The sequence below is a fragment of the Trachinotus anak genome, unplaced genomic scaffold (genome assembly GCF_046630095.1).
Source record: "Trachinotus anak isolate AG129_WGS33_773 ecotype Australia unplaced genomic scaffold, CSIRO_AGI_Tana_v1 ptg000011l, whole genome shotgun sequence".
Taxonomy (NCBI): Eukaryota; Metazoa; Chordata; class Actinopteri; order Carangiformes; family Carangidae; genus Trachinotus; species Trachinotus anak.
The window spans coordinates 11,962,531-11,985,957 of record NW_027273862.1 but is presented as its reverse complement, the minus strand read 5'-3'; the positions used below and the strand labels follow the sequence as shown (position 1 = coordinate 11,985,957).

General features: G+C 40.6%; 1 protein-coding gene across 2 annotated transcripts in view; it reads right to left on the bottom strand.

The window, feature by feature from the left end:
* kif26ba (kinesin family member 26Ba) overlaps nt 1–23,427 on the bottom strand; it is a 79,327-nt gene that overhangs the window by 24,739 nt on the left and 31,161 nt on the right. For both annotated transcript variants that reach the window (XM_071489174.1, XM_071489175.1), the window contains exons 4-7: nt 19,115–19,296; nt 13,191–13,398; nt 1,597–1,812; nt 746–839 (exon numbers count right to left, since the gene is read on the bottom strand). In XM_071489174.1, the coding sequence (XP_071345275.1) occupies nt 746–839; nt 1,597–1,812; nt 13,191–13,398; nt 19,115–19,296 (700 nt within the window). The remainder of the gene's footprint in view (nt 1–745; nt 840–1,596; nt 1,813–13,190; nt 13,399–19,114; nt 19,297–23,427) is intronic.

The following is a 23,427-nucleotide window of genomic DNA, read 5'->3' as shown; positions in this document are numbered from 1 at the left end:
GCAATTACCCTAATTAGAGTTCAATGTCATAAGCACTGGAAATGACAGCAAAACTTAGAGTTTACATTTACTACAGATCTGGCGAGGGACAAATTCCCTGCAGCACAACACGGAAACACAGTGGTTTGCATGTTGGTTTATATATAAAACGTCATCAACGTTTGATCCAGTAAATGGCTCAACCATTAACACTGAAGTGTTCCCTGCTGAACCGCAGCATTTTAAGTCTCTGCCAGCAGTTCAAGGAGACTTACAAACTCCAACTGGATGTATGAAGATCACAAGCCAAGAAGGATAATGCTGCATGTACAGGGATAAACACAACAGGGGTTGACCTGGAGCTGAAGAACATCTCAGTGTGTGTGTGTGTGTGTGTGTGTGTGTGTGTGTGTGGTGGGTCCGTGTGCCACTGCAAGTGTATGGGTTCAGACATGTTGCAGTGTGCAGTGAGAGGTCCTGACCCTTTTTAAGACAGCTCCTCTAAAAACCCAGCTTCAGAGGGATTAGAGAGAGAGAAAGGAAGACAGAAACACAGACAGAGCAGGCTGAGAATGCTTTCAGCTTCAGTAGACACTAATCCTCTTCTTTCTCTCTCTGGTAGATGAGGGCCAGTGGACAGACAGCCAAGTGAAAGACTGATGCACTGACGGTCAGACACACACACACACACACACTAAAGATGATTCACAAGCTGCACACGCTCTGATTTTCTAGCCCTGTGTGTGTGTGTGTGTGTGTGTGTTACCCAGCTTGGAGTGTCCAAAGCAGAAGACACAGCCATCTGCTCCATTCACCACCGACTGAATCACCTCGGCAACCGTTCCCGCACACACCTCCGCCTAGCAACAGGCAGAGAGAGAGAGAGAAAGAAATGAAGGGAGCTGTAGGAAGACAGTAAAGAAAACATATAGCTACACAGGTATCATTTGGTGCTGTGTTTTTTCCTTTTTGTATAAACCAAATCAACCCTTTCTAAATCTTAGAGCAGTAGTAAGACACTTGACATCAAATCTAACTTAACTGTCTTAATGGTGAGCCACGAAAGGTTTTTCCATTTGAGTCACAAACAAATCAGTACATGAAAAAGCAGACTGGGGGGAGCTGCATTCTCACATCTCTTTCATTCAACTGGTGCAACTTGGGGGCTTAAAAGCCCTATTCCAAGACAGGAATAGTTCCCCTTAAAGGTAGCCTTGTAGTCACACCATATTAATTAAAATATGTCTATTTTTATTGTGTTTCTATTGGCCAGCTTCAAATTCAGCATGTGGACATGAGAGTGGTATCCGTCTTCTCATCCAGCTCTTGGCAAGAAATATAAGCGTATTTCCCAAAAGTCAATTCCCTTAATATTGGATTTTATTTAGATGTAAGTGTCAGAAATGGAGGCTTTGCAGCCAGTTTGTCATCAGTTTATTGACACTTTTCTCAGCCAAGTGAGAAATATTGTAGCTGTCAGAAAATGTCCAGCTTTTTGTGTGTATAGCTTTAATTTATTTAGGAAAACCTTGTTATTCAGTGTAATGTCACAATGGGTTTTATATCAAAATCACATCCAAGTCCTTCATTTTCTAAAATCATGATCTTTTCACTTACCTGTGATGCATCAGGAGGGAATGCAGCATCAAATGTGAACATCTTTGGGGGGACCTGATTGACTCCCGCCCTTTTCTGGGAAGCAGGGTTTGGTGTCTGATTGGCTGAAGGGTCCATGATAGTGATCTGTTTCTTCCTGGGATCCACTTTAAGGAAGGAGCTGGACTCCGCTGCATCCGACTGAGACACTGGGCACACACGCACCATCACTTTCACCTGATGGTAAGACAAAGGAAACAGATTATTTCTGATCTGTTACTATAGAAACCAGTGACATAAGACTGTAATCAACAGGCACAGGACACACGCATACATTCATAAATGCAAATATCACCCCAGCTAAATGTCATACCACAGCTACCAAGATTGATGCTATTTTTAAAAAACTGACTTTGATTTGAGCTCATGCTAATTACCCATCACTTCCTCAATTTGCAATTAAAGTTGTTTTTTTTTTTTCTGAGAAAATCTTCCCAACTTGAAACTATGAACGGATTTGATATTTCTGAGGGAATTTTGCTAGAAGGCATTTGAACTTCTTATCTGCACCTTAGCTGTGAAATGACTCTCAAAGAACCACAACATTCAACTTTTTACTTCTTACACGAGTATACACACTCTCCCTCTCTCATCACCTTATTTACCCTAAGTGCGTCTTCCTCCCTCCTCCCCTCTCCTCTTTTGCCTGTCACTCTTTCGTTATCTCTTTCTCCCTCTCTCCTAAATCCCTTCCTTTTTCTCTCTTCCCCTACCCTCTCTAACTTCAGCTCACTGCCACACATCAAAAGCCTGAAGTGCAGGGATCCTGTTTTAGCTTTCTCTCCACCTCTTGCTACTCCTTTCCTCCCACCCCTGTCACGAAGTGTTAGCAGCCACAAATTACTGCCTGACAGCTGCTGTTGTTTTCTTTGATATCGGAGGAAGCAAAACGCTGCGTCATCAAATCAGAGCATACTCCAGAACATTTTAACACATAAACAACCTTTTCTCTGTTAGTTAAAGATGTTTTAAAGTTTGAAAGACTTTCTAGCTGTTTGTTATTGTTCTCTTTCTCCTGCATTAGCTCATCTGGGTGAATTAGTCTTTGTCTCTCTTGCTTGTTTGATCACCGCCTATATCACTGACTCAGTCCATCTTTGTTTCCACGTTTGGCCCTAAATCTTCCATCCTACCCTCTACAGCATTATTCAAAAGATTTATGCCAGATTTTACCCACTGACAATTGGGGGAAAGGCTTGGGTGAAGCAGATGATCAGCAGGTACTGTGAGTGCTTTATGATTCAGTCTTGACCACAGCTTCTGTGTCAGGGACTGATCCAAGCCACCCAATCATCAAATAAATCTGATATTTAAACTGGGACATTGGATATATTCTAAAGTGTGTGGGGACAGGCATAAAGTATCTGAGTTTATTTACCTTTAAAAGTTACTCTAAAGACAGATTTCTTGTTTTAATTCATCCTTAATTCCCATTTAATCCTTTGCATGTCTGCTTTCTAATAGTGATTCAAATACTGCAGTCGCCAGGTGACGTCTCTGTGTTGTCTTGACGTATGTGAGAATTATGTCTCAGTCTGGGCAGATGCTTTTTATTCCATTATTGATCCAATTCCAATTGAGGCTTTTGGTTCCAGCAGGACTATTTAGTCAAACAGGCCTTTCATTTGCTAGTATAGCTACTATCTTATTTTTCTGATAAAATCACCTCAACTTAGAAAACCGTTGTTTCCAATGTGCCCTTCACTGCATGTTTTTGCACCAAGCCAAATCTTAAACAAACATTACAATATCAGGTTTCATGACTGTGTTCTTTCAAAAGTAGAAATCTAACACTATTACCAGGGAAATGTACATCAGAGTCGCAACTCTGCAAGCACACGTGGATATGCAAAGTAAAAATGTAAAATCAAGGATGCAACAAGCTCAGCTTTTGCTCTCCAAAATGAATGATGGCCAGACTGTAAAATCCATCTCAGTGGAAGTTCACGGTAAATTGGCTCCAGCTTTGAATACTAACAGCGCACAACACATAGATTTTTTTGGACAGGACAGTTTAAGGCATGACAGATGCAAAGAGCTGAATGTCTAACAAACAGCAAAGCAGCTGACAGTATACATATACAGACTGACAGGCAAAGCACATGCATTTGCTCATCCTTACACTCTTGACGTTATGAGTCAACACAAACTGCACACGTGCACCATTAGTTTTGGCCTCTGTAAGACTCAGTCAAATTGGACGGAAATTGCTTGTTCAGTCTGGTCTTCAGCTCTCAAAGAGACACACTCGTGTGTGTTTCCCCAGTTCATACTGGGATGGGCACTACACCTCTGGACCTTGAAAAGTTGAAGTGTGGTATATAAAACCAAAAGATGGATGGATATGGATAATAGAGTGAGATTACTTGAGTATTTCTGTGAAAAAAATCTTTCAAGAGATCAGGAATCAGCAGGACAATCTCAGTTATACCATATCCTTACGCTACTAACTGTGTGCTAACTTACCTTATTTAACAGGGCACATACAGAGTTACACTAAAAAAAGATGTGTGAAATCTATTTTTATGAGCATCATACCATGTGTCATCTAAACAAGGTAGGAATTTATGTCGTCAGGGCACAGAGGTGCAGGTTAGATGAAAAGACTGCTGTGTTTATGTGGCTCCTCAGAGGGAAGCAGAGAGGAGGAGAGATCTTTCGTCTGTTTCCTCTTGTTTGCACAGATGAATCATCGTCTGAAGTGTGATACACTGCACTTCCAGTTAAACACCACCATGGGATTATGAATCGCGCACTGATCCCAAAACACGCCAAACCCCACTGCACCTTGAGATAGAGCATTCAAAGATAAGAGAAAGACTCTTAATGATGTGATTTATTCACTTTCAGATCCATTAGCTGTGAGCAGCAAAGTGGTCAGAAGTAAGAATAAAGTCAGAAACAAGGAAGATGATAATGTGAAATCTAAAAACTATATAACACATATAAGTCTTTGGATCATATAGTGTCTGTCATGTTTGAGCTTGATGCTATTCTCAAGTAAATTGGATTATTAATTAATTATCCTCCATTGCATTACTGTGCAGCCAGACAATATCAATATCATATGTACATACAGTATATAAAGCAATTTTCTGGAAAAGAAATCAGTGTCCTTTTTGGTACAAATTACTGTATTTGTTGTTAATTATTTTATTGCCCTGGGGCAATAAAGAGCCAAAGGCAACCAGAGCAAGGTCATGTCATACTAAACAAACTCACCTCGAATGATATGTGTTAGAAAATAAAAGCATAATAGCCTGCTTTTAACCAAAACACTACCGACTAAAGAGCACAAAAGCAAATAACACTCTAAGAGCTCTTACTGTGTTGCTGTTTATATGCGCATTTTTCAATGTCTCTGTCACACACACACACACACACACACAATATAGCACATTAACAGGGTTGCCTTTGGTTGCATCATTAAATGACCACAGGCCATCTAAGAGAGTTAGTTCAATAAATTGTGCGAGTGAGCGAGTGTGTATGAGAGTGTTTGTGTTAAAGTCTTTGATGAAGGTAATTGTATGTGTGTAAATATAAAAGTATGTCTCTCGATGAGGGTTTGAGATAAACCGAGATTCCACCTGAATTCACAATATGTAACCTTGGTGACCCAGGTGATATAAGATACTGAGGCTTACTGTCAGGTCAACAGTTTGTGTTAAAAAAAAATCCCCTAGCACTGTACACACACACACACACACACACACACACACACAGGATTCAGTGCTACACCCTCTCCTGACCCCAATAAAAGAGCCCATCACATCAGTAAGAGCCTGGGGGAAGGATTTTACCGTTGCACGCTTTACAAGGCGTAACTCATAAAGTCCTCCCCCCCTGAGAGCCCATTTCCTCCTCATGTCTAAGAGTGTGAAAGGTAAGAAGGTTGTCAGTGTTTGTGTGTGATTGTGTGTGTGTGTGTGAGTGACTGATGTATAAATGGGGCTATAATGTTATTCCTTTTTCAAAATATTGAAGGCGTATGTGAAAAGGCAAGACTCATACATGGAGCCATTAAACTCCATTCCCCCTTTCCCCCCTCTATCAAAGCTCTGTGGTGATGACCACCAAACTATATCAGGGAAACTGATACATCAGCAAAATGATACCAGCTTTAAGAAATGTCACTGTTGTTCTGACAGAGGGAAAATTCAATATATACAGCAGATTCTACAGTGCATTTATCCTACAAATGATTAGTAGATCTGGGCTTTTGTCACTCTTGGTTTCCATAAACAAATAAAAACTTAATGTTTTAGTTCTGAACACAAAATCAACCCTCAAACAACGCTCAGATTTGAGCATTTTTCAGATCTGATTCAAGCTGAATTGTGTCTGAACTGTGTCTGAATTGTGTCTGTATATGTTACAAAACCCACAAAACTCTCAGAGAATCCTTAACCTAGTTCCACTGGTGCATCAATACATGAGGCAAAGTGCCAGGGCTAATATGACATGAAGAACACAAAGGTAATGAACTCTTCATTCTGTTTAATGAATAAGAAGGTGGAGAAAGAAATAGTTAGTGATGTTTGTTTCTGAAATGAGAAACAAAGGGGTATAATGAGAGAGAGAAATAGGTCACTGATAACTCTGGATAATAACACAACACTCTCACAATGCTCTCACTGTGATTTCGCTCTCCGTCCATTTCTCTCTTGAGCCCTTCATATCCCTTCACCTCTTCTTCCTCTATTCCTTTCCCTTCTTCAATTGTTCTCTCCATCCTTCTCTCTCTGCCTCCCACTTTCACAACACACATAGATTGCTCCCTTCTTCCTTCGCTCTTTCTGTTTGAGGAAGAATTGTTCGATATCACTGTCCACCCACACCATTCTCTCCCTTCTCTCTTTGTCTCGTCAACATCCTCTCCCTGTCTAACTTTCTCCCCTATCCTCAGAACAAAGGACAAGACAAATCACAGCCTCTTCCTTTTATTTCCATTCTACACTTTCCTCCTTTCCCTCACACTTCCTGCTGCGGTGAATACAGATGCAAGGTGGAGAGAAGCTGAAGAGAGGAGACAGGAGAAAGGGAGAGATGCCTGAGAAGTGAGTTTGTTTGACTTTCGCTGTCTTTGTGCGAATATTTCATTTCTTGTTGCTTTGGAGAACAACTGATATCTATGTTCTGCTATAATGTGAGTCTAACTGGCTGTGACTGACCTATAGGTCTGCTGAACAGCTTGGGGGTTCATTCCCATGCCGAAGGGTACATGCTTTGACAGATGTTGAGGCAAAGAGTCATGTTTTTTTTTTTTCTGAGAAATTGTCCTGACCCTTCGCACACCCTCCACTTTATATCCCACACTCGGTCACAATGAAGTCTTTTAGCCAATTAAAGTAAAGGAATTCAGCTAAACAGCAACAAACAACCCTGAGCTGGGAGAAGATTGTTCGATAGTCCCTCACAGCAGTGCTTCACTACTATTGGCTGGTAAATCAATAGGAGACTTAGACTGAGCTCTAATTGGTTCCCAAAGACTGCAGAAACACATATCCATGAAAACACATGTCCAGAGAGATAGAGAGAGAGATACAAATACCATAAGGGAATAGCAAGTTCTGGTTTTGGATCAATTCTAATTTATTCATGCCAGCCCAGCTCACAATATCGTAAGCTCCATGTTGGGGCAGACTGCAACTGTTTGGTTTGAATGTTTGTGTAAATCAACAAAGATATTACTTAAAAGAACCCTCCTGTACTGGGAACGGTAAAATAACTAAGCATTGTAATTTTGGGTAACCTATCAACATAGTCAAAGTTAACTATCCACACACTAACAAAATGAAATGTTAAGCAAGATGTCTTTTGCATATTTGGTCTCAAATGAATATCAAAGTCCTAACTCAAGTATTTGACATTAAAGGATAAGGCTGCTGATATTCTGATATTTGTCGACAATAAGTAAATACCAAAGGTAACATCAAGCCCAGACCAGACACTGCTGTCCATCTCAATATAAACGTGTGCGTGTGTGTGTCAGTCACATGCTCCAGCAATGCCAGGACTGACAGCATTAATATTTCAGCCACAAGGTGAAACAAAGTGCCTACTGGATTCCCATAACAGACTCGCTCACTCATTTAGATACAAGACATACAGACACCCAGATAGGCATGAAGACACAAATGCCCGTGGAAAATGCACTTGCACATGCTCACTCATGACACAGACGCACACAGCTTGTGGCCTGAGAGGGATCGTAGCTGCTATTAAAAATTGATTAGCTGTCATAGTGTCATTTTCCCCCAAGGTCAAGTCGCAATCTGTGTGTGTGTGTGTGTGTGTGTGTGTGTGTGTGTGTGTGTGTGTGTGTGTGTGCAAAATGCTGGCTGCAGAGATGAAAGAGGTTGGCAAAAAACTCCCACAGTCTTTCATTGTCATACAGATATGGAGAAGAGCAGAGAGGGTAGGGATAAAGGGATGGTAGGGCAAGAGATAAGACTTATCCATGCAGTAGATAAGAGATCAGGTGAAGAGTATTGGATTATGAGAAGAGAAGAGAAGAGAAGAGAAGAGAAGAGAAGAGAAGAGAAGAGAAGAGAAGAGAAGAGAAGAGAAGAGAAGCTCCCCATATTGGCTTTTAGCTTTTAATATTTGTTGTGCAAACGATATCTTTGTTTGCCGTGGCAGCACATGTAGACGCAGTGGTCTTTCATGGACCAAGTATTTCAGTTCTTTTGTCATTTTACATGACTTCAACTGTATAAAGGCTCTTTAATGCAGTGAAACTCAAATACAGGTGCCAGGATCTTTTGGAGATTGACAGAGTGAGCACATCTTTGTTTTTCAGACATGGCTACACAGCAACATGAAACAGGAAATTCGCTGTCTAGTGGGACTTGTGGAGGTGGACTGTATGTCCACAAAGAAAGGTGCAAAAATGCTGCCGTTGTGCCCTGGCAACATTCTCCGCTGATGGAGTTTATGATCATGAAGTGCTGGCCATAGAATTCACTGTGGTCATTTTTGTGGCGGTTTACCTGTGAGAGCTGTGCAACTGCATTAGCAATCAACAGACAGCGTGCCCCAGCTGATTTTCCATCATCGCTGGTGACTTCAATTAATGTCTGTAGCTTATCAATTTTCATGACAATCCATCCAATAATTGCTGAGATATTGCATTTGAGATTGAGATTCATTTGTGAAAAAGGCAATAGGCAGACTGCCACTTCCTCTCTTAGAGCTATGCTACTGGTGCTGCTAAAAAAAATAGGCAAAGCTGCAAAATCATAAATATTACTGAGAATCAATTTTGAAAGGAACATTATCATTCATATATTTTCATTGCATGGTGTTTGACCAGGAAGAAAGAACTATAATTCCATAATTTGTCAGTCTAACAACGATCAGTCTATTTCAACCACTGCTGAATGATACTCACTAATACTGTATCTGTGTGTGAACCTTCATGAAGCCCATCACTGATAAAACCCATTTTAGGCAGGCATTTAAAAAAGAAGATATCATTCTTAATTACAGATGATCGGTTTTATTCAATCACTGAAATCCTGCAAGTATTTGTCATATCTTCAGTTTTGAGCTGATAGCTTCAAAAATGTCCTTTTTTTTCTATATTTCTGTGTAACTCTACAGTTGGTTATCTAAGTGATAATACATACAGCTTAATTTACTCGACTGATACACATCTCCCCCTGCAGTCAGTGGTCTGAATGGAAGACTCCCAGCTGGCTGATTTGATTAAAGTGAGACGGAGCTTACCAGCAACATGTAGAGAGACACCGTGTACAGAAATAACAGAGGGGAGTTTGAGATACAGATGCCTTTCAAACAGATCCAGTGAGGGATTATATTTAATTTGACATCCCTAAAGGGACAAGGCTCTCTCTCTCTCTCTCTCTCTCTGTAACACACACACACACACACACACACACACACACACACACACACACACAGAGCAGTAGTACATCTGACCTGTGCAGGTTGATTTCCCCTGGCTTTAAATGTGATGTCTCAATCTGTTTTCTGCCATATTAACATCAGGGAGAACACAAACCCCCCCATCACACTCGCAGACAAGCCTGTGTATTCTGCAGGATGTATCATACACACTTCCACCAGGGGCTTTGCTGCTTCCTTGACATCTTTCATTGTACACTATAATCCTATGAATTTGTGAGCATGCAAGCCGGTGTGTGAGTGTGAACGTGTGCAAATGCCATTTCAGTAGGGAGCCGACCCCCACTGCAGGTGACATTTTTACTGGAGAAATGTCACCAGAGCCATTTTCATCCCATATGTTTGTGTGAGTGTGTGCGTGTGAGTGTGTTTGATTAGGTTTTGGCAAGCTTCAATTGATTTCACAGGAGCGGCTTGTTATGGTCCAAATACCAGAATATCTCCCTGCCTCGCCATCACTTCTCCTCCTTCCTTTATTCTCTGTTTCTTTTTCAACCACGGCAATGACCACTTATCAGCAAACACGTCAGAAAAACTAGTTACACAGGAAATTAAGAAATACCAAAAATCCCATAGTTCACTTAGTAGACACAATATATCTCATTTGTTTAAACTCTGCAGACAAGTGTAAGCTGTGGTTTAACAGGAGGTTATGCCCCAACCTATTTCTTGGCCGGGAGCCAGGCTAGCTGTACTTCATCCTATGCTAAGCTAACCATCACTTGGCAGTAGCTTCATATTTAATAGACAGATATGAGAGTGGTAGTGGACTTCTCATCTAACTCCCAGCAAAAAAAGCAAACAAACGCATTTCCCAAAAGGCAGACTATCTTTTGCAGTTGATTCAGAGTGGGCAGGCTACCAACAGGAAGATGGGGTGACAAAGATCAGTCAGCTAAAACGACTGCACACCTTAGTCATAGATCAGACCAGAAAGACGTCTGTGAGAAGTCCACGGCTGTGAAAAGGAAGCTTTCTGTAATTAAACAGTAGTGGTCGCAGACATTTGTACACAGTAGGGTGGGCAAGACAAGCTGATCAATTCTATAATAATGTCACAGAGGATCATAGTGTGATGAAATAGAAGCAAGAAATGAAAAAGAGACACAGAGACAGAGACACTGGGTGAAGATAGTTCTTGCTGAATGTGGTTTCTAATGTATACTGTCTGTGTGTTTTTTGTGTTGGGTTGTGTAATATAAGTATTATTTGGCTGTTGTGCGAGTGCTTGTAAATATGTGAGCGTGATTCTGTCTCCCTGACAACTGAGGAGACATCTGTCACCTCCATATGGAGAGAAACGGAGATAGAGACTCAAAGGAGGAACATAGCAAAAAAAAAAAAAAAAAGCAAAACACGACGCATAAACTAATCAGTTGCACAAAAAGACAAATAAAATAGGATTCATGAACTGAATATGAGATTTCAAGATCTGCAATATAAATGCTGCTCATTTGCAATCATAATTTTAATCACTGCATTTTGTTCAAAATACCAGGTATGAAGATTTTTATTTCACATTTCTGTACATGATGACTGCTTTATCTTAGTGGTTTTAACTATTTCTTTTACTTTCACATTTATAAAGAACTTATTTTTAATATTTGTTATTATTTGTTAGATAGCAGACATGAATCAGATCTAAACCACAACATGGTGAGTTTGTGGAATTCAGATCAGGCAAATAGCTCAGAAATTGGTGGCTGCAGATTCATTTTCTTGCATTATTAGGTTACACAGATTGTTTCTAAATGTAATGTTTCTGACTAAATGTTTGTTAATGCCATTCTGGATTAATTTCACTAAGTAACATTAACAAAACAAATTTAATTGGATTGACATGGGTTTGTCTGGTATTTAACATAAATGTCACACAACACACACACATTTTCTCACACACTTAAAATTACATGGTGATCAAGTGACCCTGCAGCCAAATGGTTACAGCACATGCAGCATTACCACACATAACAAGCTTTTGTGGCATGTTGTGCCCCTCTCTCTACCCTTGTTTCTGTCTGCCTCTCCACTGGCCACTGTTTAACAAAGATTAATTTAAAAAAAAAAATTGCATAGTGAAAAAATCCCCCAAAAAACCAACAGAAAAACCCCCAAATATAGTCATACATGCAAGTACACACACCAAGACAGACAGGAGCTCGCAGACACAATATGCACACCCAATTGTGATGCACTCTCACAATTTCATACTCTACTATGTGCACAGAAACACAACAGGATATGTGTGGGGTCCCTTTTCACTCTCTGTGTATGATAATGGACACCGCTGTTATGATTTTGTTATCCATACTTTTCATTTTCTAGCAGTAAGGAAGCACACACATTCACACACATTCACATTTACACACACACACACAGTCAGTGAGCCCCAACTCAAACTGTGGAGGAGGGGGCACTAAAAACTCATTACATGGACGATCAATATTGCACACACTTGAGAAGCATGACCCCCCCCGCACCCCCACGTCCACAACACACACACGTTTCATCAACCACTAGCAACGGTGACAGATGACTTTTGTCAGCCTGAGATGTGTTACCGTGGTAACCATTAGGCTGCATTTCAGTATGGTACAGCAGGGGTGACACACACACACACACACACAGATACCAGTAGACACACTCAGACAAACTGGCCAAGGTCATGATAAAATCCTACAGCTCAACATTCCAGTACTGTGCAGACTGTAGTAGTACTCAACTTAAAACCAAATCACATATTAGTTACTGTAGTTGATTTAGAGTAAATGCTGCCATTAAAACCGTGTCTGCCTGTAGACATGTTAGATACAGTTAATAATCAACACTTTATCAAAATTAGGTATCATATATATACAAATACATATATATAATAACAGTTTGATTTGTAATCAAATAGACTAAATACCACAGAGACTGGCAATGGTCATGGTTTAAAGTGATAAAACACTTCTGACCTTTGTTGAATCGCATGCTATGACACAGTTCTGTCTTCAGGCATGTGTTAAAATCAAGACAAGGAAGATGAGTCAGCCTTTACATCTACAATTATAAACTTTTAAGTCATAACTGAGATGAGGCATTTGCTGCACATGTCAAAAAAATGGATAGCAAGTGATGCATCTGTATAACCTCTTGCCATCAGTCATGTCCCATTTTATAAGTGGAAAAACAATAAAAATTCCTCATTTTATTAATAGCCCATTTACAGCTGGCATTAAAATGCATTCTGGGTGATCAGATTACAGTCGGATAGTGTTTGACCAGGTGTAAATGCACCAAAGACACATGGAGGATGGATTGTGATCCGATCAGCCACTGATCCAAACCAGTGAGGTAGCAGCTAGGCAGCTAACAGCCATTATCCAGAAAACAAACAAAGCACTCTCTCTCATTCTCCTCTGCTTGCATCTTTGGCATTCTGGTTGTCCAAGCAGGCTTCTTCCCCCACTCCGAAAAGCTAGCATTTTATTTGCATTAATTAAAAAAAAACAAAAACTTAATGATACCTGTTTTGGGTGTTGAGAAGGGGAACCCTTAGACTTTTGAATGTCTTAATGCTTGGATGTGTCAGACTTTGTTTCTTTCAACACTACTGTCAAATAAATATGTTTTTCCATTACCTTTCCAAGCCCAGGGGTATCTTTTATCTTGTTGGCTGCGCGGAGAAGGCATGGTGGAGCTGGTGGAGGGGCCATCAACAGGGCGGAGCTGAAATTGGTGGGAAACAGAGCTGGGTCACATGACGGAGATGATGATGTCACTGGGGCTGTGACAGCAGGGGTCTTCTGCTTCTTCTTCTTGGAGGCCAAGTTCAACTTTTGAGCAGCTCTGAGAGAGGAAAGCAGAGAGGAAGAGGAACGAGAATCCGGTCAGTCTAATTAATATGTTAAAACCACACTTTGTCACTGTAAAAACAATATCAGAAACACTAAATAGTTTAAATGAATAAAGGAGATAAAGGAGATGAGGAGGGACAGGGAGGATGGTGACACATGACTACATGGGTCTATAATTACACCCTTACAGTTTACCACAGAACAACCCTGGCAAATATACTAATTGCAGAATAGAACTTGATTACACACCCTTCAACACGTGTACACACAAAGACACACACATATACACACACACACACTGCTGTTTACATATGCAGCAACATCTGGATGGGGAGTGGTTCATTTGCTTTCTCGCTGCTCGGTCCCCTGTGGCATTTAGCTCAAATGAGCCACCAAAAATTATATTTATATAGACTCCATCTTTCCTGCACTCAGATTCTCCTTACTCCTTCCATCCTTTTAACTTCAACTTCTAAACTTCTTTGTCCTTCTGTTCTCCTTGCACTCTCATTTCTTACCTCAACACAGCAGCTTCTTTCTATCCGCCTCTCTCAGCACATCTGCACTTCACACCATTTTTAGCGTCTAACTTTTCCTCCTACATCTCTAACTCTCTTTCTTTCTTACAAAGCAAAAATATCATATATCCACAGCTGAATTTCTGGTTTAACCTGCATGAAAGAATTTATAGCACTACAATTGTCTCCCTCTGTCTTTTTGTCTTTGACAAAATTATCATGGCCAAATGTTAGTGTTTATCTGCAGGATATTCACCTGACCACAAATGTTGCCTGGTGGATAATGTGCTTAATTTTGTTGTACTTGATGACAGTTTGTGAACACCAGGGTCTCTGTTAAAAAGATATTTCTTGAGGGAGAGCCAGTGAATTTGCCTGCAATAATTCACCCTTGTGATTTATTGTCATTCTTCACTGTATGTGTCAATGTATTTCCTTCTCTGGGATTTAAGAAGCCACAATTCAAACGGGCATATTTCCTGGCAATCTGAGTTACACACAGCAGCTGTATTAACAAGATGATAAAATAAAATACCTCTAAAATAGCATGGGCAAGGATTCATGCTCAGTCCTGCTTTATACTATCCTCATATATATTTCTAAGATTATAAAGAGAGAGAGAAGACCTTGCGCCCTGACACACTCTTTGTCAAAGAGCCATATTCTCACACCATTGGCTTTCAATTAACTGCAGCAGGTTACAGAAATGAGACTGAGGGGGAGACTCGGTGAGAGAAAGGGGAGAGAGGGGGAGAGAGGGAGACAAACAGAAGAGAGAGAGGTACAGTGCAAAGAGGAGGGAGGGGGGAGAAGAGAGATGTGAATTCAGTGACCCGTAGAACGACGAAGCGATTCACCATTTGACTGGATCTCCCAGGAGATTTGTGTGTGAATCTGTGTGTGTGACTGTGAATGTGTGTGGGTGCATATACTGTATGCAACAAAGCGCCATATGAAGACCCCTAAGTGGTTTTTCACTGTGTGCCAGCTAAGCTCACATACGTATTGCAGCAAATGTGATCAAAAGCAATTACAGGTTTTCTTATTATACCACTTGAATGCTTAAAGCCACCCTGGTAGCATGAAGATACAAGTGTAGCGGATTAGTAAAACTGGAATTTACAGTATCTTAAAAACAATAATTGTGTTACTGAGGAGTCAGAGAGACAGATATGTCTGAATTAAAACCTACTACTTGATTTCTAAGTAACAATGGAGACAACATGGCCGCTGCAGCTGCTGCAGTGCTGGTGGTCGCAGGATGAGACATGACTATGACGGATTGATGCACATCCTACTCTGCTGCTGGAGATTCCTACTTGTAGCATGTACACTTATTCCACTACCGTTTGCAGCCAATGGTTTTTCTGTTCATCTGTCTATGTATACTCCTTTATGAATGAGAGGCTCACTGGGCAAAATGTGTCTGGTTGTCTTTGTTATTGTTTTGATAATGCATCCTTCAAATTCATCAACCTCACCACTTTCAACTATTTGCATTTACTGTCAGCCTCATATTATGGTCTCACACCCTGACTGGTTTAATCTATCGCACATTTCAAGCGGGGTAGACACACACACACACACACGCACAAGCTAATTGGTTGCGTTTAATAACAAGTGGCCTGGGATTTGGCCAAGTGGATCTATTCCAATCAAACCCCAAAGTGAAGGGCACTTGTTTTCCATCCATCTTCTCCATCTCTTTATCCATCAGCTCTTCCTCTGTCCCCACCATCCTTTTATTTGCACCGCTCCTCCATTACCTTCGTTCATGCCATCACTCTTTTAAATCCCTCTCACTCTATAATCATCCCTTATTTTCCCTCTTTTTTTATTCTGCTCTCGCTCTCATTATTTTTATCCTTTCATCCTTTGCTGTCTCCTTTAGCCTTCTTCTCTGCCCTCCATACACCCATCCATCCATCCCACCATCCATTCAGCCTTCCTTACATATATTGATCCTGTCATCCATCCTTGCCTGTCTTCCCCTCTGTCCCCTCATGTGTCTCTCTCTTGCTGTGGCTTCCTTTTCTTCTTCCTTTCACACAACTACAAACACTTACACTTGACATGCACCCTACATACAAAGACTCACTTGAAACACACATACACACGCACTGACACACAAACTCTCAGAGCTGATTTATGACTGGTGTCCCAGGGCAGTGTTGTTTCCTCAGTAGCAAATTACATTCTATTTAACAGGCCGTCAGTGGAGGGAGATATAAGGACGGACAGAGAGCGATGGTGTGTGCGTGTGTGCTTGTGTGTGTGTCATGTGGGGTCAGTGAGACTGGCATGGACAGAGGACTGGCTTTACTGACACTATCTATCTATTTACATGTACATGTACATGTACCCTCCAATATCCACACTTCCTACTCCCTAATAAAACAGCCCCAGATATACTGCACTGTAAAAGTGCAAATAAGCCTGTGCAATAAAATATTAATACATCATTGTGTTCGACAAGGAGGTAAAATGGTCACATGATCCTTCTGGCTCATGTGTATCCTGACATACATATGGCATGTCTCTGGGACTGTATGTGTCTGCCATGAGCTGGTCGATCGTCTTTCTGAAGTATATAAATCTGTTTTTGTATTAAACACTTTCTAATAAACATGCAAACATGAAAAAAACAAAAAACAACAACAATCAGTGCACTTGATATGGTCATTTGTTTTATCACTGACTGCCTATTCAAATCATCAATGTGGCTAACTGGTGGCCAATTACCATTTGACTGAATACTTCTTTTTAAAGAAAACTGGGGAGAGGAAGCAAGTGATAAGCAGAAGCAGAGAAAGATCCAGCACCCCCTCCATCTCACAGCCATCCTCCATCCAAAATAACAACACCTTCCCAATTCACCAATTCACTTGGGACCTATTCATTTACTCTGCCACCTCCAGCAACACACACACACACACACACACTGCCAGCAAAATCCCTAAAGATCCAATCCACGGAGCATGCAGTAAAAAATTCCTGCACTGATAGAGACTCCCTTCCCCCAGTGAGAAAAAGTGTGCACATACACACACACACACACACACACACACACATGCATGCACACACACACACACACGCATAGGCAAGTAAAGCATGTCTCTATCCTCTAACCCAGCATCCCCAGAGGGCCACTGCAGCAGTGGGAAGATGGAGCGTTGCTGTGTGAGTGTGACATATTCACAGACAGATTGGTACTAATGAAAGATATTACTCACATGCACATTAGCAGAGGTAAAGAAAAGGTCAATGTGGAAATATAAAAAAAAATTTAGGAGAGGAGTGGAGAGGTATAAAAAGGACAATGGCGATGGAAGAAAGGAGTGAGAGAAAGGGTGCAAACGAGAAATAAAGGAAGCATTTAAATGAAAACAGAGCAGAGGAGAATGACTGAAAGACGATGAGAGGATTGAAGACGAGGATGAGGAGGAAGACAGGGATAAGGTGAGTGGAGATGTGGTGGGCACAGGGATTGTGCTGTGTGTAGACAGTGAGCCTGAGGAGGATCATGTGTATGTGTGTGTGTGTGTGTGTAATAAGAGTGTCTGTATGCAGTCCACGTCTGAGAGTAAAGACCAAGACAACCATGGGATTTACCAGCACTGCATGGCTGCATCCATCAACCAATAACAAAAATACACACATGTACACACCAGAGTCAAAACTTAAGGGTGACAGAGTGTACATAGTTTTTTTTGCCAATTAAACTGAAATCCTACTCTAAACTCACACACAATTGACACAAAAACGCAGACAAACAGTCCATGCGTATGTGAAATTTCAAACAGAAAACAAAACAAAAACTATGACACTTTGTCACTCTGATTTAAAGAGGAAATTACACATCACAGCTTTGAGGAACGGCAGTAATTATACAGCCTAGAACAGGAGAAAAAAGACTGACGGCTAGACACATACTTCGACACACACAGTGACACCTGCACCATTAAACAAACCATGTTCTTTCACTTAGAAGGTTAATGCTCATAAATCGATGCAAGACAGCTGGCTGTATGTTTGGAATGTCAACCAGATGTGTGTGTGTGTGTGTGTGTAAAACGTCCTTGTTACCTGACAGTTCAGGGGGTCATAGCAAGAAAACTAAAGGGAGAGTGTGTGCACATGAGTTGTGAGCATTCATGAACAGTTTACGAGTCGGCCTGGTCGCTGGTGCATTGAAAGACAGAGATCACTGTCTGCTGCACGTTAGTCATATATCATACACACACACACACACACACACACACACACACACAAGGACAAGACAGGAATGTGTTGAAGAAGAGAAGAGAAGAGAAGAGAAGAGAAGAGAAGAGAAGAGAAGAGCGTGTGCAAAGTGTGGAGGAAAATCACTTAAAATGTGATTTAAAGCAGCTCATTAGATTAGACGTATCAGCAATACTTCAGACACTGTGACACACTCATAGTCTTGTGTTACCCATGAATAATTTAGACGTTCATTTTGAGCTTGCAATGTTTATTCATCAATAATTTACCCATATTACCCGTGTCTTATTTAAGCTGTGTCGCTCTGCATTTCTCAAGATTTGATTACACAGCTCATTGATGACTGGATAGTTGATTTATACATAAACACACCAAAAGATAAGTAAGTACAGTTACGCACAATATGATGACAGGATATATGATCATATTCAATTTTCCACCACCTTCCTCTTACTTCATCTTTCAATGTAGTCATTTGTAAACCCATTCTATCGTTCTTTTTGCTTTATTAAAGAACTTGAGAGCATAACAGTCAGAATATAGTGATGTCTGCCACTTTTAAACCCAGGATACTGGTTTAACTCAGTGGTAAATCTTTGCACAAATCAGGTAGTCAGATGCATGTCAGAGCCTTGTTTTACTCAAATTCAACATTCTCTGAAATACTAATTACCTTAGTCTGCATAATGCTGCTAAATCCTAAAAAATCAATCCTTGTAGGATAATGGACATTTTAGTCAAATTCAAACACAAAAGAAAATTGTTAAAGCTGGAGGATGCAGAGGTGCTCCAGAGCAGCAGAAACATCAGCAGATCTGGACATATAATCTAACAAATGATCAAGTTTAAGTAAGTGTGGAGGTAAAAATGATGATGCCAATTGTCGTCCTTTCCTGACCATTAATGTTCATATCAAAACAGTAGTACTTTCATGTGAAAGCATCTTACCTGGCAAAGAAAGACGCAGCGGCGGAGGTGGCAGTCGGTGCCGTAGTGGTTACGGCTGGAGTGTGAGAGGGAGAGTTTGTGTGTGATGGTGAATTTGTGTGTGAAGGAGAGTGTGTGTTGTAGCGGTTCAGGGCGGCTTCAGTCAGTCCTTCTCTGGAGGCCTCAGAGATCATCTGGGAGATCTGATGAGAGAGAGAGAGAGAGACTTTTGACTATAACTAACAAAAAACGAAAAGGCTTGAGAGAATAGCTTAGAAATGGTGTCCCAGGAAGAAAGAAAGAAAGAAAGAAAGAAAGAAAGAAAGAAAGAAAACGGGCAAAGTCATTCTAGCAGCAAAGTCATTCTATCATTCTCACCCCTCCTCTTCCCCCTCTTCCCCCACCCTGACAGATGTGATATGAATTTGTGTGTGTGTATGTGTGTGTTTTCCTGGGCAGACAGACTGCAGATAAGCTTTTCCAGTGATCACAGTCAACCAGCAGCAGAATGATTCTGAGTCCCAAACAGACAGACACAAACAAACACACACACACACACACACACACACCCTCCTGCCTCAGTTTATTCTTTTAACCTAAAGCCTTCTCCTCTGTTTCACCCTTACTTTTCTTCTTTTCTATTCCTCTCGCCACTTTTTTTTACTATTGCTCTTGTATCCCTATTCTATTTAATTTCCTCTGTCCCTTTGCGCTGCCATTTTAAGCTATTCACCTTTGTTTGTCCTTTATTATTGGATCATCTTTCATCGCATTTGTGCTTTATTAGATAGTATGCAGGGAATACCAGTGGGGACCAAGAGAGACCTTTGAACTTGTAACTCTGTAAAGAAATAAAATTTCCTGGCCCCTATGAGTAATTGTATTTTTTGTGCATTTTGCCTTTATTACACAGGTGATAGTGTAGATATATATACAGTACATATATATGTGTGTGTGTGTTGGTCTTTGTTAAGTTTGCAGTACCTCTGTCTGCATGGGCAGTGTTTGGAGTTATCATGTACCAGATTCAAAAGATGCCTGAGACGTGCAGTCACACACAATTAGGGATTTATATGACAATTTAACTGCTTTGTATGAGAGTGTGTAATTCATTAATTTGTCACTGTGCACAGATGCGTGTGCACTGATGTATATGTATAGGCATGTGTTTTCATGTTTGTGTGTTTGCGTCCGTGCATGTAGGCAACCCATTCGTGAAATAGATATGGATTATTGATTATAGTTCTTTATGTGCTGCCAGTAGCCAGAGAGCAGGGCACCTAAATCATAACCACACACTCCAATAAAGGAACTATAGCTTGTGTGAGGGTTAATCTGTGAGCATGTATGTCTCTTGTGAGTATGTCTGTGTGTGTCCTTGTGCATGCATGTGTCTGCACTTCTCTGCACCTGTGTGTATGTGTGTAAATCACTTTCACTGTGCGTATATTTACTGCTGAGGGCTTCTGGGGTCCAAGCACGCAGCCCACTGCCTTGATAAATTACCTATGGTAAATGAGATGCCTCTATAGTTTATGTACCACACTCCTCTGTGCATTTACACCCATTGCAAATGCTCAGACTTGGCTTGCTACCCCTGCATTATTAAAGGAGTTGTGAACATATGGAATAAAGGTTCAGTAGCTACATGGAATACCTGTGCATTTGTGCTGGTTACTCATTTGTCCTCAGGAATGGGAAGAGGAAAACAACTTGCACACACTAGGAAAACGTATCCCCACAGAGGGTTATTATGCGAGCTGAAAACTGGAGGTGGTGAAAGAATATGTGGCAGTGAAGGTATCAGGTAATATTTACCAGGTTTACAAACTACCTCAGTTTAGTGTGCTGGCAGTCACACAGACAGACTGGCTAACATTGCCATCTATAAAGCCATACTGCTATAATGACTAAAAAATATAAAAAATCATATTCACCTTTATAATATCATAATTTTTCAAAAGGTATCTGAAACAGCCGTGTGCTGATAACTATGCCTCACGCTTTTCATTAACATCTGAACTACTGTAGAAAATAGATGGATTGCATGATAATTCCTATTTAAATCCACATTCCTGCATGGTCCTCTAGCAAGTGATTTACCTGGATGGCTTTTTGAGTGATGTAGTTGTTCAAATAAATGATGTTTTTTGTTTTTCTTATGAATTGTTACACATGTTCTATTCAGATTTTTGCACAGGAATAAAGACTGAGGGGCTATCTCTACATTTTACCATAAATTTGATTAAATTACACTTGAGGAGAGAAACCAGTAAAATGTTGTGAAAATAATACAGCAAATCAATAAAAGCACAGCATAAGATCATGTTTTCACAGAACAGCTGGTTCTGAGATTGTACCTGTTAATTTGGGACTTTGATTAATGTGATAACAGATTTCCACTGAAGTACAAAGTGACAAAAAACAACAAAAAACACAAACAGCATACTTATTCTGTCACTCTTCCTCTACACTATAGCACTCTTTCTCTGCTCTTAGAAAAAGGAACAAACTTGCTCATTCATCTTCATTACAACACAAAAGCCATTTCCCAAGCATCCACCTTCCTCATTTATCTCTCTTAGATTTATTTTATTTTTACATCCTTTTCCAACCTCACATGCAACCAACATGAAATTTCAGGTTTGTATGAGGAGGGCGAAAACAGAAATGGTGTGTTTTTGTGTCCATGTATGTGTGTGGTCCTGCCTGCTTTTTTCAGGGGGACAGACACAATCTGTAAAACGATCTATGTAAATGCTCACTGCAGCAGGGTGGAGGCAGAGAGAGAGAGAGGTCGCCCTTTCAGGATGAATGTGGGGAAGGAAAGTGGGGGAGAAACCCAAAAAAACAGTGAGCAAGTAAGTGAACGAATGGAACAAGGTGTTTATTTATTTCATACTGGAGATGGAGTTACATTAGCAGAGAGAGTGAATGGGAGACAGAGTGGGAAGGAAAAAAAAGCTAGTATGTATATATGTCTGTGTGTTTGCAGCCATACATACAGTATATGTGTGTGTGTGTGTGTGTGTGTGTGTGTGTCTCTGAAAGCCAAACCCATTTTGTGAATTCAAATGAACGTGAAAGTGGTCTCGACTGCATATGTGCAGTGGCAAGAAAAAGTAAGTGAACCCTTTGGAATTACCTCCATTTACGTATAAATGTGTCCTTAAATATGATCAGATCTTCATCCGACTTACAACTATGAACACACACAGTCTATTTTAACTAATAACATACCTGTCATTGTACTTTTCTTGGCAGGTCTATAAGCTTCTTTTCCTTCAGCACTGTGAATGTTTTTTTTTAATTATTTTTTTGGGCTTTTTTATGCCTTTATTAGAGCTTAGTGGAGACTGACAGGAAAGAGGGGTAGAGAGAGGGGAATGATATGCAGGAACGAGTCGGACCGGTTGGGAGTCGAACCGGTGACTGCCTGCTAAGAGCGTCTTGCGCTCAAATGGTACGCGCCCTAACCACTCAACTACCAGGCCGCCCCTGCACTGTGAATGTTTAATGGATGTGTTCAATACAGACACAAAAGAATATAATTGTTTGTGTGATAATAGCTTAGGGACACAGTGTTTGTCTACATTTGTGACTTAGATGAAGATCAGACCACATTTTATGACCAATCAATGCAAACCAGGTCATTCCAGAGGATTCACATACTTTGTCTTGCCACTGTATGTGTACATGTATTTATATAGAGAGAGAAAGAGAGTAAAGGTGAGAGGAGCGTGGGATTGAATATGTTTCATATTAACATATACACAGTACAGTATGTTGTATAATCAAATCAGAAACAGCCTCAAGGCTACAAAAGACGTGGACACAAGCTTCCTCTACCTACCTCAACCGTCTACCCTTAATGATATCCAGCTAAGACTTGGCAGTGTTTAGTTTATACTAAATATGATATGATGTGTGCAAGCGGTGTGTTGTATCTCACATCCTGTTTCTCTCTGCAAGATATACAATAACAAACACGGTACACGGTAAATTAGGAAAGCTTAACCATTGTTGAAAGTACACATACAAACACACACACACACACACACACACACACACACACACACACACACACACAGAGAGAAGCACACACCATACTGTATAAACCTGTTTTCAATTAGCTGCTTGAAGGACAGAGTGAGGGCAAAGAGACAATGTTAGATTTGTTTTTCATGCCACAGACAGGGGGAGAGTGAGTGAGAGAGAGACCCATCCTTTCTACACCACCACCGTAAAAAGCCCAAAAATGTAAATGGACATATAATATGGAGTTTGTTCTTTCTGATTTTCTGAGTAAAAAGGTAGTTCTGCAGTTCTGTGTT